Source organism: Chiloscyllium plagiosum, unplaced genomic scaffold (genome assembly GCF_037043375.1).
Source record: "Chiloscyllium plagiosum isolate Xiang-an unplaced genomic scaffold, Cpla_swu_hap1 HiC_scaffold_13, whole genome shotgun sequence".
In the NCBI taxonomy this organism is placed as follows: domain Eukaryota; kingdom Metazoa; phylum Chordata; class Chondrichthyes; order Orectolobiformes; family Hemiscylliidae; genus Chiloscyllium; species Chiloscyllium plagiosum.
In genome coordinates, this window is record NW_028270151.1 from 34,528,018 (window position 1) to 34,545,401 (window position 17,384).

The 17,384-nt window shown below is 41.1% G+C and overlaps 1 protein-coding gene across 1 annotated transcript in view; it reads right to left on the minus strand.

Annotated features, from left to right (window-relative positions):
- LOC122556036 (uncharacterized) overlaps positions 1-16,966 on the minus strand; it is a 157,486-nt gene extending 140,520 nt beyond the window's left edge. The window contains exon 1 of the mRNA XM_087993954.1: positions 16,894-16,966. Coding sequence (XP_087850080.1) covers positions 16,894-16,966 — 73 coding nt within the window. The remainder of the gene's footprint in view (positions 1-16,893) is intronic.
- Positions 16,967-17,384: the final 418 nt, after the last annotated feature.

Below are 17,384 nucleotides of genomic sequence, written 5' to 3' on the forward strand. Positions count from 1 at the left end.
GAAGTCGTGCTAGTGTTTGATGTGGCAGTGGGGGAACATTTTAACATTTAACATTTAAACATGAAAATAAATAATTTAACTTTTAGGAGGATATGCTTTTCCTGACACTGTCTGTGTACTACACAATTGTTCATTTGTCTGTTGTTCAATTATTATCTGGTACCATGCACCCAATTTTTAAAATTTAATGTCACGAGTAATATCTAAGGAAGTGGATGTTTAATTAAGATATAGATGTTTTTCCAAGTATCCAGAAGTTAATAAATCAATTTTACTCAAACAAGTTTTTCTCAGTAAATGGTCATTAACCCCCAAATATTTTCCCTTTGCCATCTGCAATTGCTTGATTCACCATGTAACTCCTTCACATTTCCCAATCCAATTGCATCTTTTTAAATTGGAGAAATATTCACCAGCAGGAGGTTTAATGTCAATGTTGAGCTACATTTAAAAATGCGGTGAACTCATACCAGTAATATTAGGGTGATGGTAATTGTAATTACCATTACAAAACTACTGTTAAGCATTTGCTCCCAGGGCATCTGTCAAGGAATCCTTAATTGATGGGGAGAAGTTTTTATTATCTCATTCACAGGGTGTGGGTAACATTTGCCAGATAGTATTTATTGCATATCTCTAATTGCCCAAAGGGCAGTTGAGTCAACCAGATTTCTGTGGGTTTGCAGTCATATGTAAACCAGAGCAGCTAAAGATGGTAGTTTTCTTCCCTAAATAACATTAGTGCACCAGATATCAACAATGATTCAAGGTCATCATTCGATTCTTAATTCCAGATGTTTATTGAATCCAAATTCCACTATCTGTCATGGTCCCCAGAACATTAACCTGGCTCTCTGGATTAACAGTATCACTGTAAGACCACGAGGCCACCACTTCCTAAAGGTGGTAAAATGTCAAACCTACATCACAATATTCTTCTGTGACAACATTAAGAATAATAACACTGAAATATGTAATCCTTCCAGCTTAATCTTTATTTTATTCAGGCAAAATAAGATTGCAAGTCCAAGGAACAGTTGATTTTATAAAATGAGTACAGTCAGAGCAGGCAGGGACAAGGTAGGACTAATAAATTAAACTGCATTTATTTCAATGCAAGGGGCCTAACAGGGAAGGCAGATGAACTCAGAGCATGGTTAGGAACATGGGACTGGGATATCATAGCTATTACAGAAACATGGCTCAGGGATGGGCAGGACTGACAGCTTAACGTTCCAGGATACAAATGCTACAGGAAGGATAGAAAGGGAGGCAAGAGAGAAGGGGGAATGGCATTTTTGATAAGGGATAGTATTATAGCTGTGCTGAGGGAGAATATTCCCGGAAATACATCCAGGGAAGTTATTTGGATATAACTGAGAAATAAGAAAGGGATGATACCTTATTGGGATTGTATCATAGACCCTCTAATAGTCAGAGGGAAATTGAGAAACAAACTTGTAAGGAGATCTCAGCTATCTGTAAGAATAATAGGGTAGTTATAGTAGGGGAATTTAACTTTCCAAACATCGACTGGGACTGCCATAGTGTTAAAGGTTTTGACGGAGAGGAATTTCTTAAGTGTGTACAAGACAATTATCTGATTCAGTATGTGGATGTACCTACTAGGGAAGGTGCAAAACTTAACCTACTCTTGGGAAATAAGGCAGGGCAGGTGACTGAGGTGTCAGTGGGGGAGCACTTTGGGGCCAGCTACCATAATTCTATTCGTTTTAAAATCGTGATGGAAAAGGATAGACCAGATCTAAAAGTTGAAGTTCTAAACTGGAGAAAGGCCAATGTTGATGGTATTAGGCAAGAACTTTTGAAAGCTGATTGGAGGCAGATGTCCACAGGTAAAGGGACGGCTGGAAAATGGGAAGCCTTCAGAAATGAGATAACAAGAATCCAGAGAAAGTATATTCCTGTCAGGGTGAAAGGGAAGGCTGGTAAGTATAGGGAATGCTGATGACTAAAGAAATTGAGGGTTTGGTTAAGAAAAAGAAAGAAGCATATGTCAGGTACAGACAGGACAGATTGAGTGAATCCTTAGAAGAGTATAAAGAAAGTAGGAGTATACTTAAGAGGGAAATCAGGAGGGCAAAAAGGGGACATAAGATAGCTTTGGCAAATAGAATTAAGGAGAATCCAAAGGGGTTTTACAAATATATTAAGGACAAAAGGGTAACTAGGGAGAGAATAGAGCCCCTCAAAGATCAGCAAGGCAGCCTTTGTGTGGAGCCACAGAAAATGGAGGAGATACTAAATGAATATTTTGCATCAATATTTACTGTGGAAAAGGATATGGAAGATATAGACTGTAGGGAAATAGATGGTGATATCTTGCAAAATGTCCAGATTACAGAGGAGGAAGTCCTGGATGTCTAGAAATGGTTAAAGGTGGATAAATCCCCAGGACCTGATCAGGTGTACCCTAGAATTCTATGGTAAGCTAGAGAAGTGATTGCTTGGCCTCTTGCTGAGATATTTGTATCAACGATAGTCACAGGTGAGGTGCCGGAAGACTGGAGGTTGGCAAACGTGGTGCCACTGTTTAAGAAGGGTGGTAAAGACAACCCAGGGAACTATAGACCGGTGAGCCTGACCTCAGTGGTGGGCAAGTTGTTAGAGGGAATCCTGAGGGACAGGATGTACATGTATTTGGAAAGGCAAGGACTGATTTGGGATACTCAACATGGCTTTGTGCGTGGGAAATCATGTCTCACAAACTTGATTGAGTTTTTTGAAGAAGTAACAAAGAAGATTGATGAGGGCAGAGCAGTAGATGTGATTTATATGGACTTCAGTAAGGCGTTCGACAAGGTTCCCCATGGGAGACTGATTAGCAAGGTTAGATCTCATGGAATACAGGGAGAACTAGCCATTTGGATACAGAATTGGCTCAAGGGTACAAGACAGAGGGTGGTGGTGGAGGGTTATTTTTCAAACTGGAGGCATGTGATCAGTGGAGTGCCACAAGGATCAGTGCTGGGTCCTCTAATTTTTGTCATTTACATAAATGATTTGGATGCGAGCATAAGAGGTACAGTTAGTAAGTTTGCAGATGACACCAAAATTGGAGGTGTAGTGGACAATGAAGAGGGTTACAATAGATTACAATAGGATCTGGACCAGATGGGCCAATAGGCTGAGAAGTGGCAAATGGAGTTTAATTCAGATAAATGCGAGGTGCTGCATTTTGGGAAAGCAGATCTTAGCAGGACTTGTACACTTAATGGTAAGGTCCTAGGGAGTGTTGCTAAATAAAGAGACCTTGGAGTGCAGGTTCATAATTCCTTGAAAATGGAGTTACAGGTAGGTAGGATAGTGAAGAAGGCATTTGGTATGCTTTCCTTTATTGGTCAGAATATTGAGTACAGGCATTGGGAGGTCATGTTGTGGCTGTACAGGACATTGGTTAGGCTACTGTTGGAATATTGCGTGCAATTCTGGTCTCCTTCCTATCGGAAAGATGTTGTTAAACTTGAAAGGGTTCAGAAAAGATTTACAAGGATGTTGCCAGGTTTGGAGGATTTGAGCTATAGGGAGAGGCTGAACAGTCTCAGGCTGTTTTCCCTGGAGCGTCGGAGGCTGAGGGGTGTCCTTATAGAGGTTTACAAAATTATGAGGGGCATGGATAGGATAAATAGGCAAAGTCTTTTCCCTGGGATCAGGGAGTCCAGAACTCGAGGTCATAGGTTTAGGGTGAGAGGGAAAAGATATAAAAGAGACCTAAGGGGCAACTTTTTCACGCAGTGGGTGGTACGTGTATGGAATGAGCTGCCAGAGGATGTGGTGGAGGCTGGTACAATTGCAACATTTAAGAGGCATTTGGATGGGTATATGAATAGGAAGGGTTTGGAGGGATATGGGCCGGGTGCTGGCAGGTGGGACTAGATTGGGTTGGGATATCTGGTCGGCGTGGACAGGTTGGACCGAAGGGTCTGTTTCCATGCTGTACATCTCTATGACTTTATGACTGGGGACAGAGGATGGTGTGCAAATAGACAAAAATGTTTAAATTGTATTATTGGTTTATAATATGAATAAAACTGCACCAGTTATTTGAGATGCATTATGACCTTTGTTGTTATGCAGTGTTATGCCTCTTCCAGGTGAACACCCTAACCAAATGCAGAAGGAGTTGAATAAACACATGCCATTACAGTTACTCATAGGTCTCTCCTCTTTTAGTTGCAGAAGACGGTATAAAGCACTTGTGGGGTCAGGGAAAACTAGAGATCGTGTTGAACAGATTTCCAGCTCTAACATGCGGAGCATTCCTAACCACTAGAATTTAACATTGGTGACAAACAAGGTATCGGAGACCCGCATGTCATTAGAATATCAAATGATGTTATTTTAATTTCAACCATTGAGTGAAGTACATCTTCAGAAGGATTACTTGTAACATTCTTTTCATGACAGTATTAATTCACATTTTTATTAACCATAGGTTCCTCACATATTCAACAGTACTTCTTGCATTTGCAAACAGCAGAACTTCAAAAGCTGCACTATCACCAGGGCAACAGACACATGGAAACATCATCACCTGTGAGTTCCTTTACAAGTCAGTTAATATCTGGCTGGGAAATATACCATCATTCATTTATTGTCATTGGATCAACGTACTAGAACACTATAGGTGCATCTTCAGTGAGTCAGTGTGAACTTGTTGGGCCGAACGATCTGTTTCTGCAGTGTAGGGATTCTATGAACCTATGTCACGCAGGGCAGTTAAGATTCAATTGCATTGCTTTGGTCTGGAATGATATGTAGATTGGGTCAAGTAAGAAGTGAAGTCATTTTCCCTAAAGGATGTAAATACATCAGATGAGTTTTTATGACAATCAACAGTGGTCACATGGTCATCTTTAGACTGGCATTTTCTTTAATCCCAGATTTTGTAATTGATTTCAAGATTCACCATCATCCATGACAGATAGGAACCCATCTCTTTAGAACAATAGCTTGGGGTTCAGAATTGTGAATCCAATGGCATTACCATTACACCACACCAGTCCCAAATGGGAATGGTGAGATATGAGAGCTAAAATGGTTTTACTGGGACTGTGCATTCATTGGAGGTGAAAGTTCAGTTGAACAAATCAAAAAATGCAGCAATTTTGAAGCAAATGAATATCCAAAGGCTAATCAGCTATAATCTTGGATGTATAATTGTAACTGAATTGTAGTTTTTTTTGCAATGACAAATATCGAATAAGATGGTCTGGGGTGTGGCTTGGGATGTAAGTATGGAATAATACAAGAAAGTAATTAAAGATGGCCTTACCCGGAATTGAAGTGATGGGATGAGCAATACTGCACAGATTGGGAGGGTAAAGAGAGTTTAAGAGTTTAGACGGAGGAATGTAGAGAATATAAGAAGGTAGTGAACTCAGAGGGGTAAAAACATGATGAGTTGTCCTGGAGCTCCAAATCACTGAGGAGAGAAGCTGTTAGCACAGAGGAAATTATGAAGATTATTCAATCAGAACATTTATGCCATCTTAGGAGGATAGTGAGAAACAATGATTTAAAAAAAACGATGAGAAAATGGTTCAAAGGAGGAGAAATGCCTGAGGAGGTGTGATTTAGTGATATCCATCACTTCACCACCATGACCTTTTTGATAAATCCGGTGATAAAAGATGAAGCCAGTTTAGGAAGTTTCATTAGAGGTTTTTTGAAAGCTGGTTCAAAATAAGTCATTTCAAGACAATATGCAGATATTAATCTTCACTCCATCACTGGCCCCAATGGGAAATACATTTCCAGACATAGTTATGAAGGTAAAACATCATTTAAGAAAAAAATGGTTGCTACTGTGGATCCGTTAGGGTTTATCCAGGTAGATAAATTGAAATGTCCATGTGGCATTGATAGAATTACAAAATCGCAGAAATCTTGCAGCTCAGAAGGATAGAATATCGCCTTGCAGGGTGCAGACAGTAGGAATAAGTGGACCTTTTTCAGGCTGGCAGGGTGCCACAAGTGGGGTACCACTGCAGTTGGTGCTGGGGCCTCCACTCTTTACAATTTATAAAAACAATTTGGATGAAGTGATTAAAGGTCTGATAGCTAAATTTGCTCAAGACATAAAGGGAGAGAGGAAAGTCAGTTATGAAAAAAAGATATGAAGCCTACAAAGGGAAAGAAGTAGATTAATAGTAAGAGATTGCAGAGCTATAAGATGCAGAAAGATCTGAGTATCCTGGTGCATGAATCACAAAAAGGTTAGCATGCAGGAACAGCAAGTAATCAGGAGAGCTAATAGAATATTATGGTTTATTTGGAGGGTGATTGAATGCAAGAGTAGGGAGGATGTGCTTACAATATACAGGACATTACTGAGATTGCATCTGAAGTATTGTTTATAGTATTCACAGTACTTATGGAAGGGTGGCAATATATTAGAAGGAGTTCAGAAATGTTCACTAGCCTAATATTACTAAGAAGGAAATACGCAGAGAAAAAATGAAGTCCGAAGGTAAACTGGCCAAAAATATAAAGGAGGATAGTAAAAGCTTTTTTAGGTATGTGAAAGGCAAAAAAATGGTTAAAACTAAAATTGGGCCCTTGAAGACAGAAACAAGGGAATATATTATGGGGAACAAAGAAATGGCAGAAGAATTGAATTGATACTTCAGATCTGTGTTCACTGGGGAAGACACAAGCAATCTCCCTGAGGTAACAGTGGCTGAAGGACCTGAACTTAAGGGAATTTATATTTGCCAGGAATTGGTGTTGGAGAGACTGTTAGGTCTGAAGGTTGATAAGTCCCTGGGGCCTGAGGGTCTACATCCCAGGGTACTGAAGGAGGTGGCTCGAGAAATCGTGGATGCGTTGGTGATTATTTTCCAGAGTTCGATAGATTCGGGATCAGTTCCTGCGGATTGGAGGGTGGTGAATGTTGTACCACTTTTTAAGAAAGGTGGGAGAGAGAAAGCAGGAAATTATAGACCAGTTAGTCTGACCTCAGTGGTGGGAAAGATGCTGGAGTCTATTATAAAGAATGAAATTACGACACATCTGGATAGTAGTAACAGGATAGGTCAGAGTCAGCATGGATTTATGAAGGAGAAATCATGCTTGACTAATCTTCTGGAATTTTTTGAGGATGTAACTCTGAAGATGGATGAGGGAGATCCAGTAGATGTGGTGTACCTGGACTTTCAGAAAGCTTTTGATAAGGTCCCACATAGTGAGCAAAATTAGGGTGCATGGTATTGGGGGCAAAGTTGGTTGGCTGATAGGAAAGAAAGAGTATGATAAACGGCTCCATTTTGGAATGGCAGGCAGTGACCAGTGGGGTACTGCAAGGATCAGTGCTGGGACCGGAGCTTTTTACAATATACGTTAATGATATAGAAGATGGTATTAGTAATAACATTAGCAAATTTGCTGATGATACTAAGCTGGGTGGCAGTGAGAAATGTGAGGAGGATGTTTGGAGATTACAGGGTAACCTGGACAGGTTAGGTGAGTGGTCAGGTGCATGGCAGATGCAGTTTAATGTGGATAAATGTATGGTTATCCACTTTGGTGGCAAGAACAGGAAGGCAGATTACTACCTCAATGGAATCAACTTTGGTAAAGAGGCAGTACAAAGAGATCTGGGTGTTCTTGTACACCAGTCAATGAAGGTAAGCATGCAGGTACAGCAGGTAGTGAAGAAGGCTAATAGCTTGCTGGCCTTCATAACAAGAGGGATTGAGTATAGAAGCAAAGAGGTTCTTCTGCAGCTGTACAGGGCCCTGGTGAGACCACACCTGGAGTACTGTGTGCAATTCTGGTCTCCAAATTTGAGGAAAGACATTCTGGCTATTGAGGGAGTGCAGTGTAGGATCATGAGGTCAATTCCTGGAATGGCGGGACTACCTTACGCTGAAAGACTGGAGCGACTGGACTTGTATACCCTTGAGTTTAGAAGACTGAGAGGAGATCTGATTGAGACATATAAGATTATTAAAGGATTGGACACTCTGGCAGCAGGAAACATGTTTCCGCTGATGGGTGAGTGCCAAACCAGAGGACACAGCTTAAAAATATAGGGTAGACCATTTAGGACAGAGGTGAGGAGAAACTTCTTCACTCAGAGAGTGGTGGCTGTGTGGAATGCTCTGCCTCAGAGGGCAGTGGAGGCCCAGTCTCTGGATTCATTTAAGAAAGAGTTGGATAGAGCTCTCAAGGATTGTGGAATCAAGGGTTATGGAGATAAGGCAGGAACAGGATACTGATTAAGGATGATCAGCCATGATCATACTGAATGGTGGTGCAGGCTCAAAGGGCAGAATGGCCTACTCCTGCACCTATTGTCTATTGTCTATAATATATGGAATGAGCAGTTGGCCTTATGAAGAAAGGTTAGGTTTGTATTGTCTGGAGTTTAAATGAGTCAAATTACTTAACAGAAATATCTAAAATGCTAAGCAGACTTGATTGGTTGGAAGTTGAAAGGGTGTTGTTTTCTTGTTTAAGAAACTATAAGTAGGCATCAGAGTTTAAAAATGAATGAGTGCCCATTTAAATCAGATGAGAGATTTTTTTTTCTCTAAGGGTTTAGAGTCTTTGTTTACCTTTCCTGAAAAGGCTTTGAATGCAGAATCTTTAAATATGTTTAACACAGAGGTAATTAGATTCCTGGTTACCAAGGGGATGAAAGATTATTGTGGATGTGCAGGAATGTAGAGATAAGCCATGACCTTATGGAGTTACAGAGCAGGTTTTTAGTCCTCCTGTTGTTCTTTACTCTTTCCCTTACTAATCTTCCATAAGATAATAATTCCAATTCCTTTAGTTAATAAATTATGATGCAGTGAATGCCTAAGTACCAGGTCAGGCATTGTTTTACAAATGCATTCTCGGAATGTGTATATCACTGACCTGACCAGCATTCATTCCACACCTGTAATTGTCCCTGAGAAGGTGATGGTGAGCTATCTTCTGGGGACACTGCAGTCCATGTGGTATAAGAAAGCCAATAGTGCTGATTGGGATTTTGACCCAATGATAAGCAAGGAAGAGCGATTATAGTGGCAAGTGATTTTACATTGGTGGCAGAGGGAATGAATGGTTCAGTTGCTAATCAAGCAGGCTGCTTTGTCCTGGATGGTGTTGAAATCCTTGAGTGTTGTTACAGCTAAACGCATCTAGGCAAGTAGAGAGTATTCCATCATACTCCTGACTTATACCTTGTAGATGGTGGACAGGAACTGAGGAAATGGGAACTGAGTTATATACAGGTCATTCTGGTATAATGCGCGTTTCATTAACATGAATTGGCTATAACACAATTTATGAATTGTGGACGCTATTTGGAAAATGCCAACTTTCTACTGAATGGATATAGCAATTTTCTATAGCAATCTTGTACATTGCAGTTTTCTATAGTGCAATTTTCTATAGCATGGGGTTACAGTCACATTATAGCAAAATGACCTTTACCCAAAAATTCTTAGCCTTATACCTGCTTCTGTAACCACAGTATTTATGTGGCTATTTGGGTTCGGTTTTTAATCAATGTTAACCCCCAGGAAGTTGATAGTGGAGGAATTGAACATCAAGTGAAAGAGTTAGATTCTCTCCTGACTATCATTATTGCTCAGCACTTGTGTAGTGCAAATGTTACTTGCCATTTATCCATCTAAGCATGGATGTTGTCCAAGACTTGTGGCCAAGAGACATGGATTGCTTCAGCATTTGAGGATTTGCAAATGGTGCGAAACATTGTGCATTCAGCAGTGAATCTCCCCATTTATCACATTATGATGCAGGGAAGCATTTTGGTGAAGCAGCTGAAAATAGTTTTGCCTGGGACACGACACTGAGGAACTTGTCCCTACCTCTGAGCCAGAAGCTCCATGTTCAAATCCCATCTGCTCCTGAACTGGGCGGTAACATCTCACAAAAGGTTGGTTTAGAAAATATCTACACTGAGGAATTCCAGTAGTAATATCGTGGGACTGAGACATTTGAACTCCAACAACCAGAACCATCTTCCTTCATGCTTGTTACAAATCCCACTCTTGAGTTTTCTAGCTGTTTACAATTGACTAGTTTTACTAAGGATCCTTCGCACCATACTCAATGAAAAGCTACCTTAATGTCAAGGGCAGCTACTGTTAATTCATATCCAGAGCTTAACCCTTTGTCTGTGTTTGAACCAAGGCTATAATAAAACGAGGAGCTGAGTGGCACTGGCAGAACTCAGTGATCAGGTTATTTACTGAACAAGGGCTGCTTTATAGCACCGTCAACAATCCCTCCAATCACTTTCTGATTACTGAGGGCAGACTGATGTGACAGTAATTGGCTGGGATGGTTTTGTAATATTTTATATGATCAGTACAGAGAAGGGAAGTTTTCCACATGTTTAGTTAGATTGCAATATTAGCTTACTGTTAGCCCAGATAAAGCTCTAAATGTAACATTTGTATATGTTTGTGACCTGCAATAACTGTCTGTTGGTTTGTTCAATATCACATTATCAGGTCTTAGTTTCTTTAGTGAAAAAGGTAATGTTAGCATTGACACATCAAATAAACATGCCCTGCTGCAGGCAAAATTCACATCAGATGCTGCTGCTCAAAGCATCTGCTGCTTCAGGGTTCATCCCGAGCAGCGCCGTGACGCGGGACTCCGTGCTCTACGGCCTGTTCCCTGGGACGCACACCGAGACGAACATCAACTGTGCCTGGAGGATCATCAACTCGGTGAAGGACGCTCTCTGGGCGGTCCGAAACCTGTTGATCTTCCAGCTGAAGGAGTTGATCGCGACTGAGTGTTGCAGACTGGCACATTCCAAGGTCCAGGACTACGTGTTGAGGGACGCACTGAAGCTTGGGGCAGCTGCCGCCAAGGCGCGGTGGGGAAAGACCACCGTGTAACATCTGCCTGCCTAAGAAGAACAGGGGGCCCACGCAGTCTTTTGGGCTCTGCTGGCGCCTCAGCTAAAAATGTAATCGTACCGACCTGTAAATAGGAATGATTACTCTGTTTCGGTATGCAAAGAAATGGAATGTTTACATATGTATGGCATGTCCAGTTGTATAGATCATCAAAGTATTTATGAATAAAGTATATTTTTGAAATTAAAAAAAATCTGCTGCTTCGTAATAACACCTGAGGCTTATCATTTGCATGGAGAGCACTATTGCTGGACTTCCTCTCCCAAGGAGAAGTGGTCACAGCTGTCACTGGTTCCAAAACCTCCATTTACATTTTCTACTGGGCTCACCAGACTGTGCCACCAGTTCTACATCTGCAACAAAGGCCACTAATGGGAGTGTACAGGTAGTCTGCTATAACGGGATGGTTGCATTTTTATGCAATCCTGCATTATATAAAAATCACCCTTTAGAAACAGCGCTTATAGTGTTTGCGAAGTAATCAATTTACAGCCAGCACACATTTAAAGTTTATGCTTTATAAACAGTGTCCCCAATTTGTCAATCATGTTACAGTGAACTCACATTAACGAAACACGTGTAATAGCAGAACAACCTGTATCTATGCTAGGAGTGGGTGGACGAGAATAAAGAGGCGCAGTGTCTTGAGATGGCAGTGCATCCTGCGGCTTTTCAATTGTCGCAAACCTTTTACTCATCTGCTGCTGTAACTGCTAGGGAGATGGGATTTCAATGAAACAGTGACTCCTTCAACCAATCCTTGGCACTTCCCACTTAATCTGAAACTGTCAATGGTAAAGACCCATGAAGGTGTTACAGGTCACACACAGTGGAGAAAATAATGGACACAACCATTGGTGTACTCATTCTGCAAAACTTCCAGACTTGCCTCATCTCCAATGATAGGCTATCCTGCCATAAGCTATCTGATCTCCACAGCCTTCTCCTCCCTCATCATTGTTGTCAAGTCAATGAAAGATACTCTGCCTTCAAAGCATTCCCTTGCATTCTGAGTGTGCCTCTCCTTTAAGAACAGATATCCACAGTCTCACTCCTGTCTCGTTGGCTATCTGTGCTGGCCATTCTGAAGCACGGTAAATGTGCCATTGCCCCTGGGATGGCACGGTACTGAGCTATGACTGTACATGGCAACATGCAAGCCAGCTGCTTCAATATGAGCTTTGGTGCCCAATGTTATCCCTTGCATGGTTTTACATTTCATGGGCATCCTTTAATTCATGCAGGGCTGTCAGTCTGCATTTTTAAACAAAATAGAATGCTTCTGCAAATACAAATTCACCCCATAAACTTATGTGTTTGCTCATGCAAGACAGAGAGAGACAGAGTGAGTGTGTGCATGTGAGTGTGAGTGTGTGTGACAGAGTGTGTGTTTGCGTGTGAGCAAGCATGGTAAAGTGTGTATGTTCAGTGTGATGGGGTATAATCCTGTGAGAGGGTCCATGCATGGGTGTGAATGTGGGGGATGTATGTGTGTGTGTATATGAGAGAGGGTCTGTGTGAAAGTGTGAGTATGTAAGAGTGTGTGTGTGTATGTGTGCTTGTGTGTGTATGTGTGAGAGAGTATATAGTTTAATGAGGTCACTTGTAGTGTGACATGAACCCAAGGTCCTGATTGAGGCCATGCCCATGGGTACCAAACTTGGCTATCAGCCTCTGCTCACCTACTCTGCGTTGTTGCCTGTCCTGAAGTCTGCTTTGGAGGATGGTCCCCCAAAGATCCGAGGTCAAATGTCACAGACCGCTGAAGTGTTCTCCACCTTGGAGGGAACACACCTGTCTGTTGATTGTTGTGTGGTGTCCATTCATTGGTTTTCATAGCCTCTGTTTGGTCTCGCCAATGTACAAAGCCTCAGGGCATCCTTGCCTGCAGCCTATGAGATAGATAATGTTGTCTGAGTAACATGAGTACCTGCCGCCTACATGGTGAGTGGTGTCCACATGGGTAATGGTGGTATCTGGGTTGACACTCTGACACATCATGCAGTGGTTGCCATGACAGGGTTGCACAGTGTCGTGGTCGACGTTGACCTGAAGTCTAGGCAGTTTGCTGTGAACAATTGTCTGTTTAAGGTTTGGTGGTTGTTTAAAGGGGAGAAGTGGAGGCGTAGGGAAGGTCTTGGCATGGTGTTCATCCTCATTGATAATGTGTTGCAGGCTACAAAAAACATGGCATAGTTTCTCAGCTCCCGGGAAGTACTGGACAATGAAGGGTATCCAATTGGTTGCAGCTCGTGTCTGTCTCCTGAGGAGGTCATTACAGTTTCTCATTATGTCACATCGGAATTGGCAATTGATGAGTTGAGCATCGTACTTTGTTCTTATGAGGGCATCCTTGAGTACCTTCAGGTGTCCGTCACGTTCCTCCTCATCTGAACAGATCCTGTGTATGCGTAGGGCTGATCCATAGTGGATGGCTGTTTTAATATGTTTAGGGTGGAAGCTGGAAAAGTGTAGCATCATGAGGTTATCCATGGGTTTGCAGTAGAGTGAGGTGCCCATCCTTAATGGAGATGTTGTACTTGTGTGTATGAGAGGGCCTAAGTGACTGCATGGGGCTGTATATTTCACTTTGCATCTTTATTAGTTCTCTCTATGTTAGCAGGAAATAAAACTTCGTTCTTTCACTCGAGAAAATCTTGTAGTTGGCTCATTGTTTACAATGAAACAGAGAACTTTTTTTAAATTGGAAAATGATATTGCAGTGAGCTAAAAAGAATTTAGATCTTTGTTTCAAGTAATCAGCTCAGTTGAAAAGAGGGGAGCCGATTCACTCCTTCTCGCCTGTTTGTAGCAAAATGAATATTTTCCATTAAGGCTTGGACAGATGACTGATTCAGTGAACAAAAAGTGTAGATGTGTTACAGTAAGATATGGAACAATTGTTAGAAAAAGCTATAGAAACGGAATTGGGTCTGAGAAAATTAGCAAAATTTAATCTGTCATTGTTTCAGATTTAATGTAGGAGTTGCTTCTATCACTATTCCAGCGACTAGTATACCTTCATGATCAAAATGAAGTATCAGGGTGAGAGATTACAAAGACATTTTAATTTCTATTGAATGCAAGTGACAGCCGTCAAAATGTCTCTCTATATAGCTGAGATTGTTGAAAAGACCAGAATGTTGAAACACTGACAATGATTGTTGAATCCTTCCTTTAAAAAAAATGTAAATTGAGAGGTGGGATTGGACATGAATGTTTTCAAGGAGAGAGAGAAAAATAAACTGGACACTTACAGGCCTGTTAGTTAAACAACACATTGACAAGCTGCAGGGAGAGCCACAGTTTATAGCATGCCTGCTTTTCTTTTTACTTGAAGTAAATGAAGATAAAATCAGGCAGAATGCATAATGAACTAATTAAATTGTTGTCCAATTTTAGACAATCAGTAAAAATTAAATCTAACTTAAAGTTTAGATTACTTACAGTGTGGAAACAGGCCCTCCAGCCCAACAAGTCCACACCGACCCGCCGAAGCACAACCCACCCTTACCCCTACACCTAACACTATGGGCAATTTAGCATGGCCAATTCACCTAACCTGCACATCTTTGGACTGTGGGAGGAAACCGGAGCACCTGGAGGAAACCCACGCAGACATGGGGAGAATGTGCAAACTCCACACAGTCAATCACCTGAGTCAGGAATTAAAGCCGGGTCTCTGGCGTTGTGAGGCAGCAGTGCTAGCCACTGTGCCACCACAGTGTTAAAGAGTTAAAAGTCTGGATGCATTGGTGTTATAAAATAGTAATCAGTATCCATTCATGTATAGAGACTTGGGTGTCCCTGTACACAGCTCAATTTAAGCAAACAAGCAGTTCAGAAGAGAAATGGTATATTGGCCATCATTGTAAGAGGGTTTGAAATCAAAAGCTATGAAGTTCTGGTGCAGCTGTACAGGGCCTAGGAGAGACCATACCTGAAGTATTGTGTGCAGTTTTGCTGTCCTTACCTAAGAAAAGATATATGTGTCATAGAATGAATGCAGAATAGGTTCACCAGACTGATGACAGGTTGTCAGACAAAGACAAAGGCTTGGATTCACTAAAGTTTAGAAGAATGAGTGGATTTCATTGAAGCATAAAATCCTGACAGGGCTGGATAGAATGGATGCAGTGATGTGCATTCCCCTGGTTGTGGGGGTTCAGAGCGAGAGGTCACAGTCTCTTGATATCCTCTAGGCCATTTTGAATGTGAAATTTCTTCACTGAGATGGTGGTGAACCCATGGAAATCTCTATTACAGAAAGCTGGGGAGGCAAGTCACGAAGACACATTTAAGAAAGAAATGAATAGAATTTTAGAATCTAAAGGTGTTGAGTGGTATGGGGAGAGAACAAAACTATGACATTGACATACAGGGTCAGCTATATATCATATTGAACGATGGAACAAGCTCGAAAATGCAACTGGGCTAATTTTTAACTTCACCACATGATGACTAATAGTATAGGGTCTCGTGAATCATATAATTTTGTGAATGATTCACACACAATGCAACTCATCTGATTTGCTTCCTTTTGAAAACAGGTGCCTGATTTGCAATCAATCCACCCACACAATCATTTCCAGTCAAAAGAGCCTGAGGCTCCTCTCATGCCCCCCTTGTGGTGAGTTGTAGAATCGCAGAGAACACACTCAGGACAAATGAAATTTCTGAGTAGGCCTGTACCTGAAGCAGGTATAAGACTGCTTTACACAACTGGGATCCAGGAGTCAGTGAACACTGTGAAATTCAGCTATGAATGTGACTACTGGTGTAAACTTGAAAACAGCTATAAAACATTGTCAAAGTAATGGCTTTGTTGTGCTCCTCCAGAAAAATATTGTTTGTTGTGCACTAAAAGCCCAACCTGAAAGTATTTGATGTTGGAACTTTGACGTATATTTCAGACCCAAACCAGCAAGGTCTCTTTGTTGCCTACATTTTTCGTAGCTTCCATACAAATGAAACTTCATGCAGCTCACACTCCTGCATGCACCAACTTATGTACTGAGCAATCCCACTGTTGGCATGTTACCTGTTTGGGCCATAGCGTATTTTTTTCTGCCACTAAAACCTGGGTGACACAGTGGCTCAGTGGTTAGCACTACTGCCTCACAGGTTTAATTCTTGCCTTGGGCAACTGTGTGTGTGGCATTTGAACATTCTCCCTGTGTCTGTGTGGGCTTTCTCTGGATACTCTGGTTTCCTCCCACAGTCCAAAGATGTGCGGGTCAGGTGAATTGACCATGCTAAATTGCCTGTAGTATTAGGTGCATTAGTCAGGGGTAAATGTAGGGGAATAGGTCTGGGTGGGTTACCCTTCAGAGGGTCAGTGTGGACTTAGTGGGCCAAATGGCCTGTTTCCAAACTGCAGGGAATCTAATCTTAATCTATTGTGAGCAAAAGAAATCCATGTCAATCCACTGTCTGAAGCTCCTCCTGATGGACCTCACCATCACCTTCTCCAGTACACTTGGAGATAGGCAATAAATTCTGACTTTACCAACAAAGATTACAATCTCATAAAAGAATAAAAAATAGCGAAGGTGAGATTGGAACTAAAAAATAAATCAACTTTATCTCATCAATAAGGGGATTTTTTTCAAAGTGATATTTATAGCAATGATATATTTTTGCTGAGAAACTGACTGCCACATGTACACATTTACAATTTAATTTTTCAATCCACTTAGTTTCTATTCACCTTACAGAGAGTGCATGTTCTCCCTCATAGACACACACTTAATCCAAGCCTAGGAGCTTTCAGGCACAGGTTAGCAATAGCAAAACTTCGCAAATGTTCACAAAAGTTTAACCAGAAAAGTGCAATAAAATATACAGAACATATTTATCAACATCTAATACTCATGGAAAGTCATCCCTTGATATTTATGGTTTCATATGGAATTATTTTTCATATTATCTTATGCCATGAATCACTAACAACAAAGATGCCCGGTTTGTTTACCTGTTGTATCCTGTCCATGAATCAAGTCACTGATTACCAACAAAAGAAAGGGATATGTCCATACTGCTGCTCTCCCCATAGCGCTGGCTCCCTTGCACCTTTGGACAGGATGCTATTGTAGTTTTCATTAATTTTCTTAAAGCAAGTGATTCAGTTTCAGTCTGTTAACAACCTTCAGTCTCTGTGAAACCTCCTCCCTCCTCTGGAATTTTTCCAGTTGTGATTTCTTTTTCTGACACTTTTTTCCGGGTTAAGTGAACTTCTTTTATTTAAGAGGCAATCCTTTCAACACCAGACTTTCTAACCACTGCAGTAGAATTCTGATGTTAAATATACTGAAAGCTTACAGGGAATATAAAATAATACACATGTGGTAATAGAAACAAATAATAAAATTTTCGAAAAGATTTTAAAAAAAGATAAATGAGGAGCATGCTGAACTTTGACCATAAGTTATTGGGTTCAGGGGAGTATGTTCATAAAACAGTAACATTGGG